Source organism: Ammospiza nelsoni, chromosome 4, assembly GCF_027579445.1.
Source record: "Ammospiza nelsoni isolate bAmmNel1 chromosome 4, bAmmNel1.pri, whole genome shotgun sequence".
NCBI lineage: Eukaryota > Metazoa > Chordata > Aves > Passeriformes > Passerellidae > Ammospiza > Ammospiza nelsoni.
This window is the reverse complement of record NC_080636.1, coordinates 53805090-53823861: the sequence shown is the minus strand read 5'-3', so window position 1 is coordinate 53823861 and position 18772 is coordinate 53805090. Positions and strand designations below refer to the sequence as shown.

General features: G+C 46.6%; 1 protein-coding gene across 2 annotated transcripts in view; it reads right to left on the bottom strand.

Moving 5' to 3' along the window:
• Window positions 1-18434, bottom strand: part of NR3C2 (nuclear receptor subfamily 3 group C member 2) — a 189389-nt gene extending 170955 nt beyond the window's left edge. The window contains exons 1-2 of one of the 2 annotated variants that reach the window (XM_059471471.1): window positions 18346-18434; window positions 11765-13532 (exon numbers count right to left, since the gene is read on the bottom strand). In XM_059471471.1, the coding sequence (XP_059327454.1) occupies window positions 11765-13530 (1766 nt within the window). In that variant the 5' untranslated portion in view covers window positions 13531-13532; window positions 18346-18434. Of the gene's footprint in view, window positions 1-11764; window positions 13546-18345 lie in introns of those variants that run through there. The other variant, XM_059471470.1, reaches the window with a different exon arrangement.
• Between the last annotated feature and the right edge of the window lie 338 nt (window positions 18435-18772).

Below are 18772 nucleotides of genomic sequence, written 5' to 3'. Positions count from 1 at the left end.
CTGGTATTACAATGCGGATTTATTAGAAATTAAGAGAGGTTTCTAACTCTTTTTTTTTCCCATGGCTACTTTATAAATAGACTTAATGACTCAAAGTCATTTACAACCACTGATACATCACCTAGTCAACTCAGTTAGCCTCATATTAAAATTAATTTACCAGACATCCACAATATCCAATTAGCTGCAAATCAATAGGTTTACTTTACAAGAATTTATTGATCCACAAAGTAGGTTTTTTTCCTGAAATGAAAATTGTAAGTCCTTAAATTAGTTTGTCTAAGTTACAGCTGCTTGTAAATACTTAAGGCAGCTGCCTATAATCAAAACATTTCTGTTTGCCTTTACAGATTAGTATTATAATAAATATCAGAATATTCCTATCTAGCTGAAAAGAAGTGAAATTCACTTAATAAAAAAAAAAAAAAAAAAAAAAAAAAGATACAGCCTATTTATCACTTCAGTTTCATTTCCTATTTCCAGGATTTAATTCAGCTTTTTTTTTAGGATTTCTAGATTGTGGTGAAGGGTGAGTAACTAGGTACTTTTCTCATTCTGGTCACAACTTATGAACAAACACATCTGCTGAAAACAGTGCCTCTGATTCTTCTGCGCAACAATTTCCTCTGCCTGTAACTCTGAATCTTTTCTCAATTACAGATGCCTGAGCTCACAGATGAAAATCCAATTACACACCAGCAGCATTTACATTACAGGCATAAAAGGGATCTATGGAGAGGAGTGGTCAGTCCTGAGGATCCAGTTATAGATGTCACAAGGGTAGTGCTTCAGGCTAGCTCCAGTGGGGTCCCATGGACAGAAGTTGAGGCTGGAATGCTCTGGGTACCCCTTGGAGTGCTTTTTTCATTCCCTTCTGGCTCAGAAATATCTGATTGCTCCCCCTCAGCTGCCCAGTGATGTGAACCACAGGGCAGAAGATGGTGGCAACTGGAAGATTTGCTTCAAAAGCACATTTTTGATCCAAATAAAAATGTAAACACAACCTACAAACTCTGTTATTAGCCTTCTGCACCCAGTTAACTCCTGTTTATGTTAGAAAAGAAATGCAGGACAATTTGCAGACCCATAATAGATACATTTCGATTCCAGAAATTTAAAAAAAAAAGTAAATCAGCAACTCACTTTTTAAATTTCTATTTCTATACTCATTAGCTCCTCTGAATTTTCTCCCTTTTTAAAATAACATGTCCATCCAAAGGACACTCATCCTCTTTGCTTCTTCCACCAAATGGGTTTAATGTGAAGTGAGTAACCATTCTTTATCTCATTATCTGCATGTGCAGTTTGAAGTTGTCATTACTGCATATTTAATCACTCAAAGTTTTCAATGCCCAATCTCCTTTTATTTACTGTCACATCTCCAGAAACATAAATTCCAAGCAGTCCCAAGCATCGGAAAGGTTAGTTGGGAAACAAATGCAAATCAAATGCATTGTTTCACTGCAACATTATCTTATGTCATTTGTTGGCAGCAGCCATAAAGCTCTGGACCACTTCCAACATCTACTTCCATACACTGAGCAGAAGCTGACATGTCTAACCCCCCACACTTTGTTCATCTTCCAGCTACTTTATATGGATCCAGATTAAAAATAAGGATTTAAAAATCCTAATTGTATCAACTGGAATTATTCTCTTTTACCACTGCGTATCTGAAGGAAGAGTAGGGTAAAGCAGGGTTTGTAGAGGTAATTCTGCAGCAATGTGGGTTTATTTGATGGATTTTCCAGCAGGGCAGTCTGCAACAAAGGTTCAATGCCGAACTTCAACAAGCCAGTCATGTTTAGTAACTTTTTCTAATCCTTAAAGATATTTATTGACCAATATTTGTTTTTAATTATTAATGTTAGAAAGCCTTAGTGCCTAAAAGTGAACAAATCTAAAATGGAAATAACAAAACAAACCCATGGTGTACACTAAATCCAAGCAAGTGGGCTACGAGCTGGGGGGCAATCCTTAGGAAATGGGGGAAAATGACCTCTACTGCAGCATCCCTGAGTATTCTCTCCCTGCTGGGCTCAGGGTGCTCAGGGAGCTGCAGGAGTGCAGTGGTCCAGAAGCATGCATCCTCTGGCCAGAAACAACAACGTGTTCAATTTCTACCAAACTATAAAAAAATAACAGACCTTGATCCTTAGAAACACCAAACATTAAATTATATTGTCTTCAAATGGAATTCCTGAGTTTTAACAGGGAGTTTTCCCATAGAGCAGGATCCACACCTGCGCAAGATAGTTGTTTTGTATTATTTTAATTTATCCACGTGAGTTTGGAAGTTAACACAGTTATACCTAGCAAAGTAGCTCTGAAGCTACCATTAGAGGAAGAGCTTTCTAACCGCTCCAGCATACTGCACTCTCTAGCACAAATCTAATTTAGTTCAAAATAATGAAGCTGACAGCTCAGATAGTCTGCCTGGAAACTGTGCAAATTTCCCACCCACCTTCATTTGCAAGGTCCCTGGCACTCCAGTCTTCAAAAACGCTGAAGTGCATGACAGGTTTCTAGAGACAAGTCTTCAGCAATGCTAAAAGTGAGATCTCCGACCTTTTGGAGAAGCTCATATTTGAACTCATGCCTCCTGAGGGAATAGAAAAGTTGCTCTCATGATGCTTCCACCTTAAGGCACTTCCAGAAGTAATCCCTTTCCCAGTCTGAGGGCAGTGACTTTGATGAAACTTGACTATGAGACCACATCCCACCTCCAGCACTGCTCCTGTCAGACGAGAGGCACTGTTTGAGTGGGGAAAGCAGTGAATCACCTGCAAAAGCTGGAAAGGGACTTTTTACAAGGGCACACGGCAATAGGACAATGGGTAATGGCTGTAACTGAAGGAGTTATATTAGGAACACCTAATTTAGATTAGGTATTTGGAAAAATTCTCTACTTCGAAGGGTGGTGAGGCACTGGCACAGGTTGCCCAGAGCAGCTGTGGATGCCCCAACCCTGGAAGCATTTAAGACCAGGCTGGATGGGGCTCTCGGCAGCCTTGTCTAGCTGAAGGTGGGGTTGGAACCTGACGATCTCGGATGTTGCTTCCCAAGCCAACTCACTCTATAACAGCAAGCAGAGTCCCTTCCCCACTCTCTTCCCTGCAGCAGCACTATGGGAGAGCTAAAGACACAAACACAATTGATTTTCCAAGGTGAGACGCTGCCAGAGTAAACCGGGGCTGGCTGGTTGTGAAACCACACTGGCACAGGGCTGGGGGAGCACGGCTCTGGCCGGGGACAGGGCGGGTGAGGTGACGCGCTCCCTCCCGGGGCACTCGCACTCGGCTCCTTGCGCAAGCCGCCCGCGGGGTGCGGGACAGGGGCGCGGGATGTGGGATGCAGGGAGCGGGCACCCCGCGCCCTGCTCCCACCAGCCACGCTCAGCACCTGCCCCTTCCCTGCAGCTCCCAGAGAGAGGCAGAGCTCGAGTTAAAGTGCATGCAGCAGAGCACTGCCTTGCTCAGGACCGCTCCCATCTCCACGGGGCACTCCCAAGCCAAGACTGGGACAGCTCCCGTGCGCCATCCTGACCCTCCGAGCCAGGTACAGGAAAGGAGCTGGTGGGCAAAAGAAAGTCACTATAAAGGGATTTCAAACCCTGAAAACAAAGGGTTTTGCAGGACTGTACAACGATCGTAGTACAACACAGGATTCAGAAAAGCATTGCCAAAAATGCTGGCAAGACCCTACAGCTCTCAGCAAAATCCTGGTCAGGACAAACTACTGAATTCCCCATTCTGCCCTCTGATTAAAAGTTCTCAGACCACTGATAGATTACACTACCCAAAATAAACCTCTAAAATACTGCCTTGTTTTGGAGACTTAAGACTGAACATGCACCCAAAAGGGTCATACACACACAAAAATAAGGAATTAAGATATTCTCACAAATCCAAAAGATTCAGAAAGCATTACTAAAGCTGATATGAAGATTTTTATTTCTTTTTTGTTTGTTTGTTTTTTTTTCCAAAGATCTAACTGCTATGGAATAAGTTTATAAAGCTGCCACTCTTTGGGGTAACACCTCTCAAGGGCAGATATGCAATGAAAAGCACAATAGAAATGAGTCATGTACTCAGCAGAAATTTTAGCCTGAAAGCTCATTCAAAAAAAGTTATTTCACCTCCAGATGCAAGTAGAAAGTACCGTTTAGGAGAGAGGATGGAAATGAGCAAAGTGATAGAAAAATTGTCAGAAACATTCAGCAATTAGTCTGAAATTTGCTTTTTAACCTTAGGGCTGTAACTCTTTGATCTATTATTATCACTAACCACAATCAGCAGCATTTTCATGCATCTTAGAAGGAACATACAAATTCCTATAAGCCATTATCCACAAATACTGGATTTTGTTCCTGCTCAGAGATTCTAACCAAAATCTACTTTTATTTTTCTCCTTTTCAAAAAATAGCATTACATATTAACTCCAACTAACCCTACCTCCAAATATGAAATTTAAGCTATCAGCTTGTTCATGAAGCCAATATGCAGCTTAGAGATCACAGATTTGGAGAAATTTAATTTAGCAACCAACTAATAAGAAACTGTAATGTAATTGCAGGTGCTTAATTCACTGTTTAAGATAAAAAATAAAATTCTAGTTATTTCATGATCTACCACAGCAGTGTGGGAACTTCTGCAATAACAGAACTCAGTAAAGAAATGGCATCTTGCAAAAATACTTATTCACATACAAACAGTGTTACTTATACCTTTCAGAATCCAGAATGAACAGCAGGGATTTGGTTTTCTGCACTTTTTTTGTTGTTTTGGGAGAGGGTTTCAGGAGATTGGGGTGGGATTGGGGGACGGGGGGGGCAGCATTGTTTGATGTGTTTTGAACCTTTCAGCACTGATTTCAGCAAAATAGGGAAAGAGAACCCCCCTAAATCACCTCCTTTCAGAAAACACACTGTTAAGCTCTGATAAACCACATTAATAAACCGCACTGCAAAACAAAACAAAAACAAACCAAAAAAACCCCAACTCCAAACAAGGTCACAAAGTCTCCCATTTAAAGAGACCGTTTATTTGAAAATTTTGCCCTGAAAGCAAACCAGCCCTCAAGGTTTTTGTAAAATCCCGGGGTCCCTGAAGGGAAAGCCATGTATGCACAGAAATCCCATCTCCAAGTCCGAGGAGGGAGTGCCTCCTCCCACACAAGCCCTGCAGAGAGGGGGAGATGCTGCCGCTCCTCTTGCCGGCAGCGGTACCGGAGCAGGGAGCTGCACTGGGAACTGCGGCCATGGATAAACAGGCACTTCCTGACCTGGGAGCCCTTCCCCTGCAGCCCAAGCCAAAAACGTGCGCCTCCCTCCAAGGGCAGCAAAGCCGAGGTGGCTGCAGCAGGAGAGGCTGTGGGAGAGCCCCCCAGCCGGTGACCTTGAGCTGCGGGTGACACAGGCAGGGCAGCGAGCAGCCACACCGTGCCATGGTCTATTTAGGGTGCATTCAGACGTGCCCAATAACGCGGCGAGAACCTGGTCCACTGCACCCAATGGAAACACTGCTGCTTTTTTCTTCCTCTCCACAGATCTCTCACTCGGAGGAGACTGCAACCGAAGTAATTCATATGCTGAGCACCAGGCACTGTGTAGCAACCAGCTGCATGTGAAAACTGATAAAAGTACTAAACTTAGATGGATTTAATACCTGTTTTTCACACACTCTTTTTAGTTTCCTCGTTGGACCATTTTTATCGCTCTTAGACAGCCATATTTTAAGACACATTTGCCAGAGAACAAGTTATGGTTCTATATTCATCCTTAACTGTGGTATTTTCTGACCTCTGAGATCTTAAATCTCAAATCACAGCAATCCATTGTTCTCCAAGAAGTTTTGGTGAAAACAAGTCCATTATTAATTCCATCTCCTACAAGTCTGTTCAAAGACTCAATACATACAATTAAAATAGAGAAAACACCTTAAAACTACGTCCTGAAAATACGAGTGTTGGGATTATGGCTGGACAATACATTAACTTTTAGCAGAAAGGTGCACTTGGGATATTTCACAGGCTCCATTCCCTTTCCATCCCTTCAGTTTGTTCTCATGTCCATATCACATCACACTGCCCACCAAGTTTCACCGTCCTGTCGGTTCTTTGGAGCTTCAGAGTGGACCAGATCAGGAACACAATCTTGCTCTTACATACAAGCCCAACCAGAGGGCAAAGCCAGAATCAGAGCAGACAAGGCATGGCCCAACAGAGTATTTCCCCCACTGCAAATAATATATTGTTCTGCTACAAGTGACACCCAACGGCAGCCAGTGCTCCAGCCTGGGATCAGCAGAGCACCAATAAGTACCTGGAAATCTGATTCAGCCAGGCAGAGCACTCCACAGCAGGTTGTAGCTCCATTAATGTTAAGTGCTGGTTGAGTAAGGCCAGGTTATTGAACCACAACTTAACAATTTACTCCCTCTGCAGACAACACGAGTACTGCACGAGCACTGAATCTGCTGCAGCAGTCTCTGTGCTTGCCTGCCTTGCTGCAACACACATCACCTAAAACAGGACAGGAACATTTTTTATACAGTTCATAATTTTCTGTCTTCCAGTTCTCATGAAAATGGACGGATCCACACTGTCAGAAAATGCACCATCAAAATTTCTTCTGCTTGTTATAAAATCTGTGCATTGAAGGTGACCCTACCTTCCTGTTTTTCAGAAAACCATCAAAATAGGATTACCATAGTGAGATTCCACATCACCAAAAGTGATACAAAAACTAGGCAACAACTATTAGCTACTATCAGAATTAAACATGGCAAACTGATTTCCAACAGCCAAGTACTGGAAAGTTTAGTGGTATCAATCTGAAACATTCTGGAAATGCACAACTATATTTACTGCTGCACAAAGCAACAACCAAGCCCTAGCTCCTGGCACCCAGCTTGACAACAGAGCTCTTATTTCCCCAGATGGGGAAGATCCACCCAGCTCTGGAACACAATTTTCCATTAATGTGGACTTCCCTACGCCACAGCACAGGAGGCAATGGATATATATAATTTTAAGGGAAAATAAGCCATTATTTGCATACATATTTTAAGGGAAAATACTTTATACAGACTTTGAACTTCTCAATAAAGAGCGATACAAAAACCCAGCACTCTCACCAAAATAACAACAAAGAAAGCTGTAGAAAGTAAAAAGCTGTTCAATGCATGCTGGTATGCCCAAGGGAACCTTTCAGCCTCCTGGGCTGACATATTAATACAGACTTCTAATTTCTTTAGCGAGAAATAAAGAATATGCAGAGGTCTCAGCTTTGTCAAGACTATACCCAAAGCTGCATTAAAAACCGATACAAAATTATACAAGAACTACAAAAACAAGTATACATTCTCAAACTGAAATAAAGGAAAAATATAGATTTGAGGCTATTTCAGAATCATTTCTGAAAAAGGTTTGCACAGTAAATTTTTGGGAAGATAAAAGGGAACACAGTCCTGCCAAGCATGGAGAATATTTTAACAGCAAAGTCCTTTTCTCATAAAGTCCATCAGCAAACAGAGGTCAAGGCCATTCATAAATTCTAAAAATAATATTTACCAGACCTTTATCTTTCTGGCAGGTATAATTCTGATAAGTGACTATTCTAGATAATATTTAACATAAAAGTTTATTTACAAAAATACTTGCAATAGCCTGAAATCAGATTTTAACCAGAATCAATTCAAGCCAGTAATGGCTACAGATAAATCAGGATCATGCTGTTGGGTTGCCTTCTGGTTTTAGGGTGGGTGGGATGGCTTTTTTTGGGGGGCTTTTTCAAGTAGTGTCTAAGAAATAAATCCTGACACATGTGAATGGCTCAGGAACAGACAGGTATAATGCATCCCTAAAATACTATCAATGTCTGATCAAAAATTTATTGAAACACTATTATAGATAAACATATGCAATTCATATTAAAACACTAAACTTTCTGAATAGCACATCAAACTTTGTGAATTCCTCCCACACTGGACTATGCCAGTGGAATTGCCAGGAAGAAATGACAGTAGGAGGGAGTATCAGCCCTCTGTTTCCACCACAAGCACTGAGAAAAGCAATTACATGTGTGTACATACATGAGTTAATATGGAAATTAGAGGGAAAAGGCACATTTGCACAACAAGCTTTAGGTAAGAGCTAATGCAGCAGAAAGGCCATTCTCCTCAATTTTTACTGTTGTTTTAAGCAGCCATGACATTTTCGTAGGCCATTTTGAAAATCACAAAATTGGCACAATCATGGGGCTTAGGGTAGCACCCTGATTCAGACAAGCACTGATCACCCTATAGTGAAATCTTATCTGGATTCTTTGTGCAAGTTTTCATCAATGACATCACACAATTGCACATACCTTCTTTTTCAAGCCCACTTAGTTATTATTTAGTTTAGAAACCAGTATTTCTTAGAAATGCCTTTTGTGGAAGGAGGAATCTATACATGCAGCTAGACAAGTATGATTCACCCTTTATTAAAAATTACAAATGTAAAATCTTTCAAAAACAAAGACATGTTCTGCATGCATATTAGCAGAAGAAAAATATTTAAAAGAGAATAAGGCAATTTGGTTTTCCTTAAGAGGCTCTCATTCCCCAAACACCACAATCTGCAATGTTATAAAAAAGTTACTATCAACTAACTTAAAAAGAACCACAACTGTGCACATCTAATAAAAGTAACTGGAAGAAAAAAAGAGAAATGTTCTAGCTGGCAGTGGGTGATTGGCGCAGTCAACAAGGTAGGCAAGGCATTTTAAATGCCTCAACTATGGTTATTAGGCACTACCACTGATTCAAGAAAGGGAACACTCTAATATGATTTTTTTTTTAACAGCAATATTCTTAAGATTCATTATAAATATGAAAAGTCAAAGTCATGTTCTTTTGGCCATCCACTCCCTTTCACCATGTAAGCTGCAAGTCTGAGGCAGTTCAGAAAGGGTATGACATCAGGGTTCAGAAAATAATGCTGCTAAAACAAGACATATTCCATGCTGGTCATCTACTGGCTTTAGAGAACCATGCAGCCTATTTTTTCCTTCACCTTATTCTTTGCTTGCAGCCCTTTATATTGCAAGCCAAAAAAAAAACCCGCCAAGACTTAGACTACCAGAAACTTCAAAATATCGCAAACTTTGAAGGGTTAATCACGTGCTGTAAAAGTCTGCAAAATGTGTGATGCCTGATATGACTGACACATCAGAAAAAAATCTGGAAATAGCAAGGATCTGGTTTAGATGTCGAGGATAGAGGTGTGATGCTGCTGTTCTGATGACACGAAAGAAGAGGCATTTTGCAATCCCCATGCCACATGGATATGGGACAGCTGAAACCAACCCTGCTTGGGATGTTGGGTCTGGCATGGTTTTAAGCTATGCATGTTTTATTACAACACCTCAGAGCACCAACTAATCTGAGCATGATTTCCTCTGTTCTAGCTGCAAGACAGCACAGAAACGAAGAGAAAAATAAAGATCAGTCTGAGGTTCAATAGCAAGGCTGAGCTTTTACATGTGTGACATCTTATATGGAGGCTTTATGACTTGTCTCACCAGCAGACAAATATCTCAGCAGGCACTTCTGCACTCAAATCTGCACTGCCAAAAAGATCTCTGCACGAATTTACCTTGAAAATTTTAAGGGCTTTGCACAGGTCCCTGGCTGCACTGTTGGCATAGAGCCATCACCAGCCAGATTAAGAGCAACATTTGGTTAAATAATGGGGTTGGTTCTGAGATTTGAAATGATGACACATGTCTAATCTGGAGTACAGATCAGGATGCCTGGAGTGTCGCAACCCCGCAGATCTCCATCACCTGAACAAAATTCCACACGTAACAGCTCTGAGCACTAAACATTTCAGAATTCCAATCCTGCAGAGTGGCAGCTACACTCACCTGCAAATCCTACAGAGATACAGCTTGGATAAACAAAGACAGGAAAGTGCACCAAGCCTCTGTCATCATCAAACCTGATTACATGTACTGATCTAGAGCTACATTGGACTAATGTCAGACCAGGAGACTCCTTTAAAAGCCTTATAAGAAACTGTCGCTCCAAACACAACTATTGATGGCAACCTTGTTCCTTCCTGCATTATTTCCTTGTTTATTGTCCTTGCAATGGATGACAGCCTTGACTCAGTGCAAGCATTAAGTCACACCAGAGTTCTCACAGCTGGTAGGAGCTACCTGTCCAAGCAACAGTGCTCAACCACAAAGGCAGTAAAATATTGGGTCTTTGTATTCAGCCATTCCATCAGTCTTCTGGTGAACTTTTCTCACTATATAAATAATGCAATTTATGAAAATTTCATCAGGTAAAATAACTAAGGAACAGTGACTCCATCTTCCTTAATCTAAGAAAGTACATTTAAGCCAAGACTGGATGGTAACAAATATCCAGCCACATGCAAAGTTCAGCATGATGGTAGGACACAGCCCTTTCAAGCTGAGTATATTAAAAAGTGCATTCTTTTTCGAAACCATATTAGAAATGGCCAAAGAAAAAGTGAAGTATGGCCTACAAAATGATAGAGAGATTGCAGCACTGCTGGACAGAACTGACAGTAAAATGAAAACAGGTTTGGTTTTTTTTCCCTCCTTATAGGTAGATGGACTGATTTCCCTCCTGAAAAGCACCAGTATTTTAGATATTATATTTTTCACTGCAACACTATTTTCAGAAATCTGTAGTATCATACAAATATGGCAAACACCACGCATCCTCCTAACCCCACGCCAAGAATAAGGCAGATGCTTCATTCACTGAGGGCAGCTGCATAGCTCGTGATGAGCAAGAAAAACCACTTGAGAAAGGTAAATGCCAATCTGTCACTGGCTATTTGAGCTTTGGCACAAGCCTTGGGTCAGCCTGCTGGGTACATGGGTGTGCTGTGCAACCATTTGAACTCAGGCATGCTGTCAGAGGCGCTTCAGAACATGCACTATTGACTCTGCAACTAGGTGGTTTAGGAAAGTAGGCATCCCTCACACAACTCAAGGACACCTGCTAGAAGAATGACATGCTGCCACAGATCAGCCAAGAAAGCCAAATTCAGATGACACTTGCTCATTTCTCTTCCACCAAAAGTGAGGGGATCAGTTTATCCATTTCTCCCTTTCAAATGCATCAAGTTTTAACAGCTCTCCTCCTTCTGGAGGCATTTTTCTATATATATAAACCAAATGTTCCTACAGTTAAAATACAGAAATAATATGTTGCCACAGGCTTGCAAAGTTGTTTTTTAAACTTAACCAGTTAAAGTCCACTGCAAACACAGAACCATGCTTCTTCACAAAAACAGATTCCTGACACTACCATTTTCTTATCCTCATCTCAGCATTTCATCTGAGGTACAACACATTCAAGCACTAGCTAAGAAAAAAATAACCATTATTGGACACAAGAGAGCAATTTTACTAAGCTCTCATTATAGGAAAAACAACATTTGTAGTAGTAAGAGCTCATAAACATACTAAAGCCATACCTTCAAACCTAATAACAACAGAATACAATATGTTCTTCTTAAATATTAAAGCCAGCACTTCGCTTTCATTAAAGGCAGAGTAAAATACAGCAAGATAGCCACAAATCTAATAATAATGGAAACTCAAACAAAGAATTATGCATCAGACTGAGGAATACCAGCCTGGTCCTCATTATAATTCACGCGTTGTTTGTTTAATGCAGGGGAAGAAAGAAAAAAATAAGGAGATTTAAAAAAAAAAAGTGGCAATTTGCCAGCTCACCTGGACACATTTTCTGGAATGTACTCTAGAACTGGATACCCATCACCTCTTCTGGATGCCAACTCCGAATGCGACTTCCAGGTCTCCACGAGCGTGCTGACAGCAGGGAAGGAGCTCAAGTGCTGAAATGTCTGCTCTCGAGCCACCGGCCGCGACAAGGATATCGTGCCCTGGGCACCGATCCTGTAGTGAAATGACTGTCCACCTGAATTTACCCCCACAATGGCAGAGGATGGTATACTGTTCTCTTGGTAATAGCTGCCATCGTCAGGCTCCTGCTTAATCCCCACACGTAGGCCTGGATTTGGAAAACCACTACCTTCACAATTTCCATCAAATGAGGAAACAGGTGGTCCTAAAATCCCAGAAAGAGAGTAATAGTCTTTGTCATCCATAAAAGAAAAATACGAGCCATCTGTAAATGGGAAAGGATTTACTGTTTGATTCCCTTTAAAGGAGGTACCAGAACAAGGATGTTTGGCCGACTCTTGCTTCACTGGTACTGGAAAGGGGGAATCTGAGTTTATTTTGCTGCTGCCGCTGTCACCAATGCAGGCGCTGCCAAAGGACCCGTCTGGCTCGGGCTTTATGAACTGAACAAGGTTCATCTGGCTGTTGTTGGAGATGGCGTTCTCCATTTCCTCCATCTTAGGAAACGTGAGTTCTTGAGCACCCTTGTCTTTTGTTTCTGGACTGGGAACGGTGTCTTGGCTTCTGCTAGGCCCCACTGGCGTGCCGGAAGGCGGGAACCCTATGGAGTTGTTAACGGGGCTACAGATGGATGATCCCACAGTGCTAACCGCTGGACTAGAACGCGTGGACCTGTTATTGGCATTGGAAGGGCTGGCAATGGAGCTCCTGGAGTTCAGGTTTGCAGGACTGGACACAGAAGATCGCATAGTGATATTGTTGGGACTCGAGACGGGAGATTTCACGCTGCAGTGGCTGGGAGGGCTGGAGATCGGCGACTTCATGCTACTGATAGGGCTGGAAAGCGGAGAGCCGACGTTGCTGACGTGCGCGGGGCTGTGCAGCATGGAGCCGCGGCTCTCAACGTTGGGCGAGCGCGACAGAGGGGTGCCCTGCCCCATGGGGCTGTGCATGGCAAAGTTCCCAAAGCCAGCGGTGGTTGAGGACATGGAGTTAACTCCCGCAGGACTACACACCGAAGAGGCCATGTTCTGAGGGCTGCAGCCTGAGGGGCTTTTCTCTTGACACATGATGGGGCTTTTGACAATCGTGTGCATGGCACCGCCGTTCACAGCGCTCCCAGAGTCCGACATCAGAGACCTCAAGGGCCTGCTGATGCTGTGGAGGGGAGAGGAGCAATGGCCATTCTCCTTGTAGAGCTTCACCAGCTGCTCCACGTTCTGGTATATCTTTCCTGGGCTCCCCTGGTTCTGCTGATCGTAGTGGTAATCGGCGTCTCGTATCGAATCCATGTACAAACCCATGGATTCGGCCACCGTTGCCGACAGCTCCTTGGACTCTGTTTCGGTTTTGATGTCAGAGCGCAGGAGGCCAGGCTGGCTGTTGTCTTGCTGCAGGCAGGAGAGTAGCTCAGGTTTTTCTTTGCCGTTTCCTTGAGCGCTGCTGTTTGCGAAAGTGCCGGCGGCGCAGCTGACGTTTACAATCTCCATGTAGTTACTATCATCAGTCTGCTCTCCAGCACCTATGGAAGAATACTCCACAGACTGAGAAACTTGACCCCACCGTCTCTCCATATCTAAGCCTTCTGGGTAGCTGTGGTATCCTTTTGTCTCCATAACTAGCAAAGACATATATAAAAAAGTAAAATTAATGACAGGACAGTGTGACTTCCTAAGGAAATTTCCTAATTTCCTAAGGAAACAAGGCGTATCCGCTTTCTCTGTCTATCCTCCTCTCTCGCTCTGCCTGCCAGTCCCATTTCCCTGCCCCATCCATCATCTCTCAACCATTTGTCCAATTTCAATCAAACCGAGAGAAAGGTCTCATGGATATGACAGCCCTATGGGCTCAGGGAGAAAACAGCTCAGCAGTTGGGGAACACCCAAATTATTGCTCCCAGCCCTGCCCCAAAAGGAATGGCTTGGCAATGTCAGCAAACCGCCCACCCTCGCTGGCCATAGCCCCACGGACAGGGCCAGCTGTACCAGGGGCTGTCCCTCACCTAAAAAAGAGAAAGGGGAGTAAGGAAGGAGGGGATCCAGAGAGGTCCTGAAAGGACATGCTGGTGGCAGGCAGGATGAAAACTCAGTGGAAATTGCTCATTACAGAGCTTGGAGGAGCTCTGCTCCTCCGAGGACCTTCCACTGCCATGTTACAGGGACAACAAAGCAAGGGAGATTGCTGTTTTAAAGAGATTTCATCATCCTCACTATTCAGCCTAACCCAGGATGCTTTAGAAGGAAGCAGTGGTTCTGAGGGGCTGGGAGCTGACTCGCCCCTTCCCAGCCACACAAACTTCTCGTACAACCTCCCAAGGAGACATGAAGGTGTGGAGAGACAAGGAGGACAGCAGATCAGTAGGAAACATTCCTGCCACAGAGGAAGGGGATCAGACTAGGTGGGAATGCATGGCTGTTAAATGGATCCATAACTCTGCCAATTCTGCAAACTTCCATGGCAGCCAGCAAGAGGAATATATAAAGCAAAGTAAACCTTGTTCTAAAATGGACCCTAAAAAAAACCCTCCCATCCCACATGCCACTTTCACAATGTAAGGAGCATAATCATGACCCTGTCTCTAACAATCTGAAAACCAACATATAAGTAACAACAATTATTTTTTAAGGATTTGGCTCATAGTATCATTAGAACTGCAGAAACTCAAGTGCCAACAGTTACAGTATCAATATTATCCAAATATTTTTTTCTTTTCAGAATGTATTCATTTTCCAATATTTAATTTAGTGTTCTACCCCTTTACTTAACACTTCTTAACTAAGCTATTTTGAGCAAAATAACAAAAACAGAACAAAAAAAAAAACGCAAACTGAATGACTTGACTACTTCTTTGCCCTTACTTAACTGGAACTATAGCCCAATGCTTACATTTCCCTCAAGCACAAATTTTATTAGAACCCAGAATTATGTCTCACATCATCATGTACATTAAATCACATTTCTATAGTATAAAATTTTCAGACAGAAGTGCCTAATTCCACATAAAGTCACCCCCAGATAATCACCTACCCTTGATTTAAGTGCTGAGCAAGCCTAAATCCTAGAGAAATCAATTGCAGCTGTGAGTGACCCGCATTTCTGAAAACCAGGAAACTTAGTTAAGGCTTAAAATTAGGATGTAAGTTAATTTTAACTCTCAGAAATACCAGCAGAACCACTGCATGCCAGGAAATCTCTGTTGCAGGCCTAACATTACAACAGTGTTTGAGCATTGTAGGGACTTCTCCCACAGCAGTAAAATCCAAACTTCATGTACAATCAATAGCCGAGCATACTCTGAAACTTCAGCAAATAAAAATCTGAGTCACACAAAGGAAAAGAAAGTAGAAAATGCCCTGATCCTGCACTTGCAAAGGCTGGTAAATATATCTGAGAGGATCAAAAAGCAGCAGAGATTATCTGTGGCCTAATACAAGTTCAGTTTAAAACGAGAGCTATAAACTAGGGAGAGTGCAGTAGCAAACAGAATTTCTGCAAGTGACGGTTTCTGTCACCTCCAAGTGCCTCGGTGGATACCAGAACCAAATTAATAATCTCAGGGGTTACTGGTAGCATTAGGGTTTGGTTTTGTTCTTTTGGGCAGAACTTATTACAACTTGACTAGCACATCTATCCACGGAATCCACACTTCACCGACTGCACACACATGCCTTTTTACTAACTTTCACTAAACAAATCTGACTGGGGGCTACAACATCCACGGACACCCACAACTAAAGCTCAGCACAGTTACATACAGGAACCAAGATCACCTCTACCTGACACTTTACAAAAGCAAGAGACATTGTGAACACAGTAGCATATCCAGACTCCCTCTCTGGAGAACTACCGAGACATTGCTAGTTGTATATTTCACCCCAAACATACCTAGTTGTATATTTCACCCCAACATACCTAGTTGTATATTTCACCCCAAACACATCTAGTTGTACATTTCACCCCAAACATATCAACAAACGCAGCCCTCCGCAGCACAAATCTCCGATCAATTAGGCATGAAACTAGTCTCGCAGCAACAGCCAAATAAAAAATCAAATGGTACCTGGTATCCCTGCAACCAAAAGGTCACCTAGATACGGGGAAATCTGAAGTAAGCCCAGCTTCACAAAAAAAAAAAAAAAAAAAAACTGGTGGTTCAAGCAGCCACCCACTTCTTAATTCTCGGTGTTTGTAAACCAAATTTCCTTAAAGTTTCACTGTCTGACAGCCACCCCGCTGACACAAGACTGCCCGGGGGACCTGAGTTTCGCGGCTGGGCTGTGGTTTCCCCCCTTTCTCCCGGGTACGGGAGCGGCGCGGGGAGCCCCGGCACGGCCGCCCCCGGACCCAGCGGAGCCGGGCGCGGGTCCCCCTCGTCCCCGTGCGTTAACATCCGCGCAGGCAGCGCTGATTTCCCCATTCACCCTCCGCTGCGAGGAGCATCCCCGCAGCTCCCAGCGAGCAGCCACCGCTCTGCATCCCTGTCCCCCCCGCCAGCCTAGCCAGCCTTCCCACAGATGCAGCCCGGGCTGTCACGCGTGGGGGGGCCCGGCAGTGTCCGGAAGCTCGCTCCCTCCCTTCCCTCCCTCCCAGGAGCCCGCGGGGGAGGGGGATCCACAGCCCAAACCCGCTTTCGGCCCCCTCCTGCCGCCCGCCCCCCGAGCGATGCAGAACAGCGCTTCCTCCCGTGCAGACGCCGCTCCCCGCCCTTCACGGCGGCAGGGTCCGGGCCCCGCTGCCGAGCCCCCCGGCTCACCCGGCCAGCAGCACCTCCCGCCGCGGTGCGGGGCGCGGAGCGGTGTCCCGGCCGGCCCGGCCCCGGTACCTGTTGCGGCGGGGCGAGCCCGGGGCGCGGGGCGCGGAGCGGAGCGCAGGGCGGCGCGGAGCGCAGGGCGGGCGGCGCGGCTCCCCCGCCCCTCCCCCGCCTGCCCGCCCGCCCGAGGCGCGCCGCGCCGCCCGGTGACACGGAGCGGCACCCGGGAGGGGACGGCAAAAGGTGCCAAGTCCTTTAAAAACATGTCACATGCCCACATAAAGTTCAAGTTTACGTCCCGCCCGCCGCCCGCCGCGATTGGCGGGCGCGGCCCGGAGCGCGGCGCGGCCGGGGCCAGGCGGGCGCGCCATTGGTTGCGCGGCGCCGTCACTCACCCGCCGGGCGACATGACTGATACAAAGTTGCTGCGACACAGCCTGGGAAACGCATCTCCTTAAAGCCGCAGGGACCGGCGGCCCCGCACTCCGCCCGCGGCTCCCCGCGCACCGCCCCGCGCCCCCGGCCGGACGGCGGCCCCGGCACCGTGCGCACAGGTGAGGTGCGCGGGGCGCGGCCGCCCCCGCCCGGTGCCCGCGCCGCGCCGGCGGCAGGGCCGGGCATCGCCTCTCCGCCGGCCCGGGGTTTCCGCCTGTCAGCGGCGCATGAATGCGCACCGTGCCGATGCAGCGGCGATTTAACCAGGGAAATTTTAAAAAATTAATGTAATTAGGTGGAAGGGGGAAAAAGAAAGAAGAAAAACGTACGGGGGTAAAAAAAAAAAAGGAGCGGAGGAGCGACGGCGGCGGAGCGCAGGAGGGTTCAAGGACTCGTCCTCCGCTCCCCGCCGGGCTGGCTCCGCTCCGCGGCAGCCGCGCATCCCGCCGGGCGCCCCGCCCGCTGCCTCCCGCCAGCCAGAGGAGCCGCCGGAACGACCCCTGGCCCCGGGGTTGCTGCCACCTCCTATTCCCCAGTGTCCCCCTGGGTGCCTGCGTCCCGGCTGCAGGAATACCCCTTTCCCAGACAAGCCTTTAAAAAAAAAAAAAAAAAAGAAAGAAAGGGAAAAAAGCCGCCGAGCAAACTTTCAGGCGATGCGCTCCCAACTCGCTCGCTAAATACCGCCCCCAGCCCCCGGTCAGCGGCCCCTGAGAGCCCCGCTCCCGGCCCCAGGTGCGCCCCACGGCCCGGCGGGGACAGCTCCCGGCCCCGCGGGGTGACAGCGGTGCCCCGGGAGCGGGGCCGGAGGCTGAGCCCGCCGGGCAGCGGCAGCGCCGGGCACCGCGCACCTTCTCCCGCAATCGCCCGTGCGCGCCCGCAGGGACCCCGCGTGTGCTGCTGCGGGTTGGTATTCCAGAGTCACGGCGAAAGCGCCAACATCCCCAGGATTTGGGCTGTCACGTGCCCCTCTCGTTTTCCTATTCTGCCAAATATCGACCCACACTCACGGGCCGAGGCGGCGGCTCCCAGCGCCCGCGGCGCGACCCGCGGAGGAGCAGCCGCCACCCCCGCCGCGCTTCCCCGCGGGCGCTGGCGAGCAATGGACGTGTCCTTCCCGCGAAGTTTTCACGGATGGGGACGGGACTAGCCGTGACCTGGATACGCCGGCCGGTGTGTCGGACACCCGCCCCGCTGCCCCCCGCGCCGCTGCTCGCCCCGCGCAAGGCTCCGCGCTGCACTCACTCACCTCCCCTAGGACATGGTGGCGCGGCGGGGGGAGGAGACGCGGCCCCCGGCTACTGGCAGCGAACCATCCGGGAGCCCGCACCGCCACCCAGGGTAGAGAGGAAAAAAAAAAAAAAAGTACGCGGAGGAAGCACCGGGAGCGCGGCCGGGCGGCGGGAGGGAGGGAGCTGCGGCGGCAGGCGGCGGGGTGCCCGCGGCGCGGCTCGGCTCGGCTCGGCTCGGCTCGGCGGACAGCTCCCACCATGGACGCCTAGGTGGGTGGGTGTTCCCGCGGGTCACACCCTCGCCCGCCGGCGGAGGGGAACGGGGGGTGGATCCAGCACCGGTGGAGGAGGAAGGGGTTTTTTGGGGGTGGGGGGGAAAAGAAGAGGGGGCGGAGAGGGAAGGAGGGAGAGAGACACCCTCCAAAAAAAAAAAAAAAAAAAAAC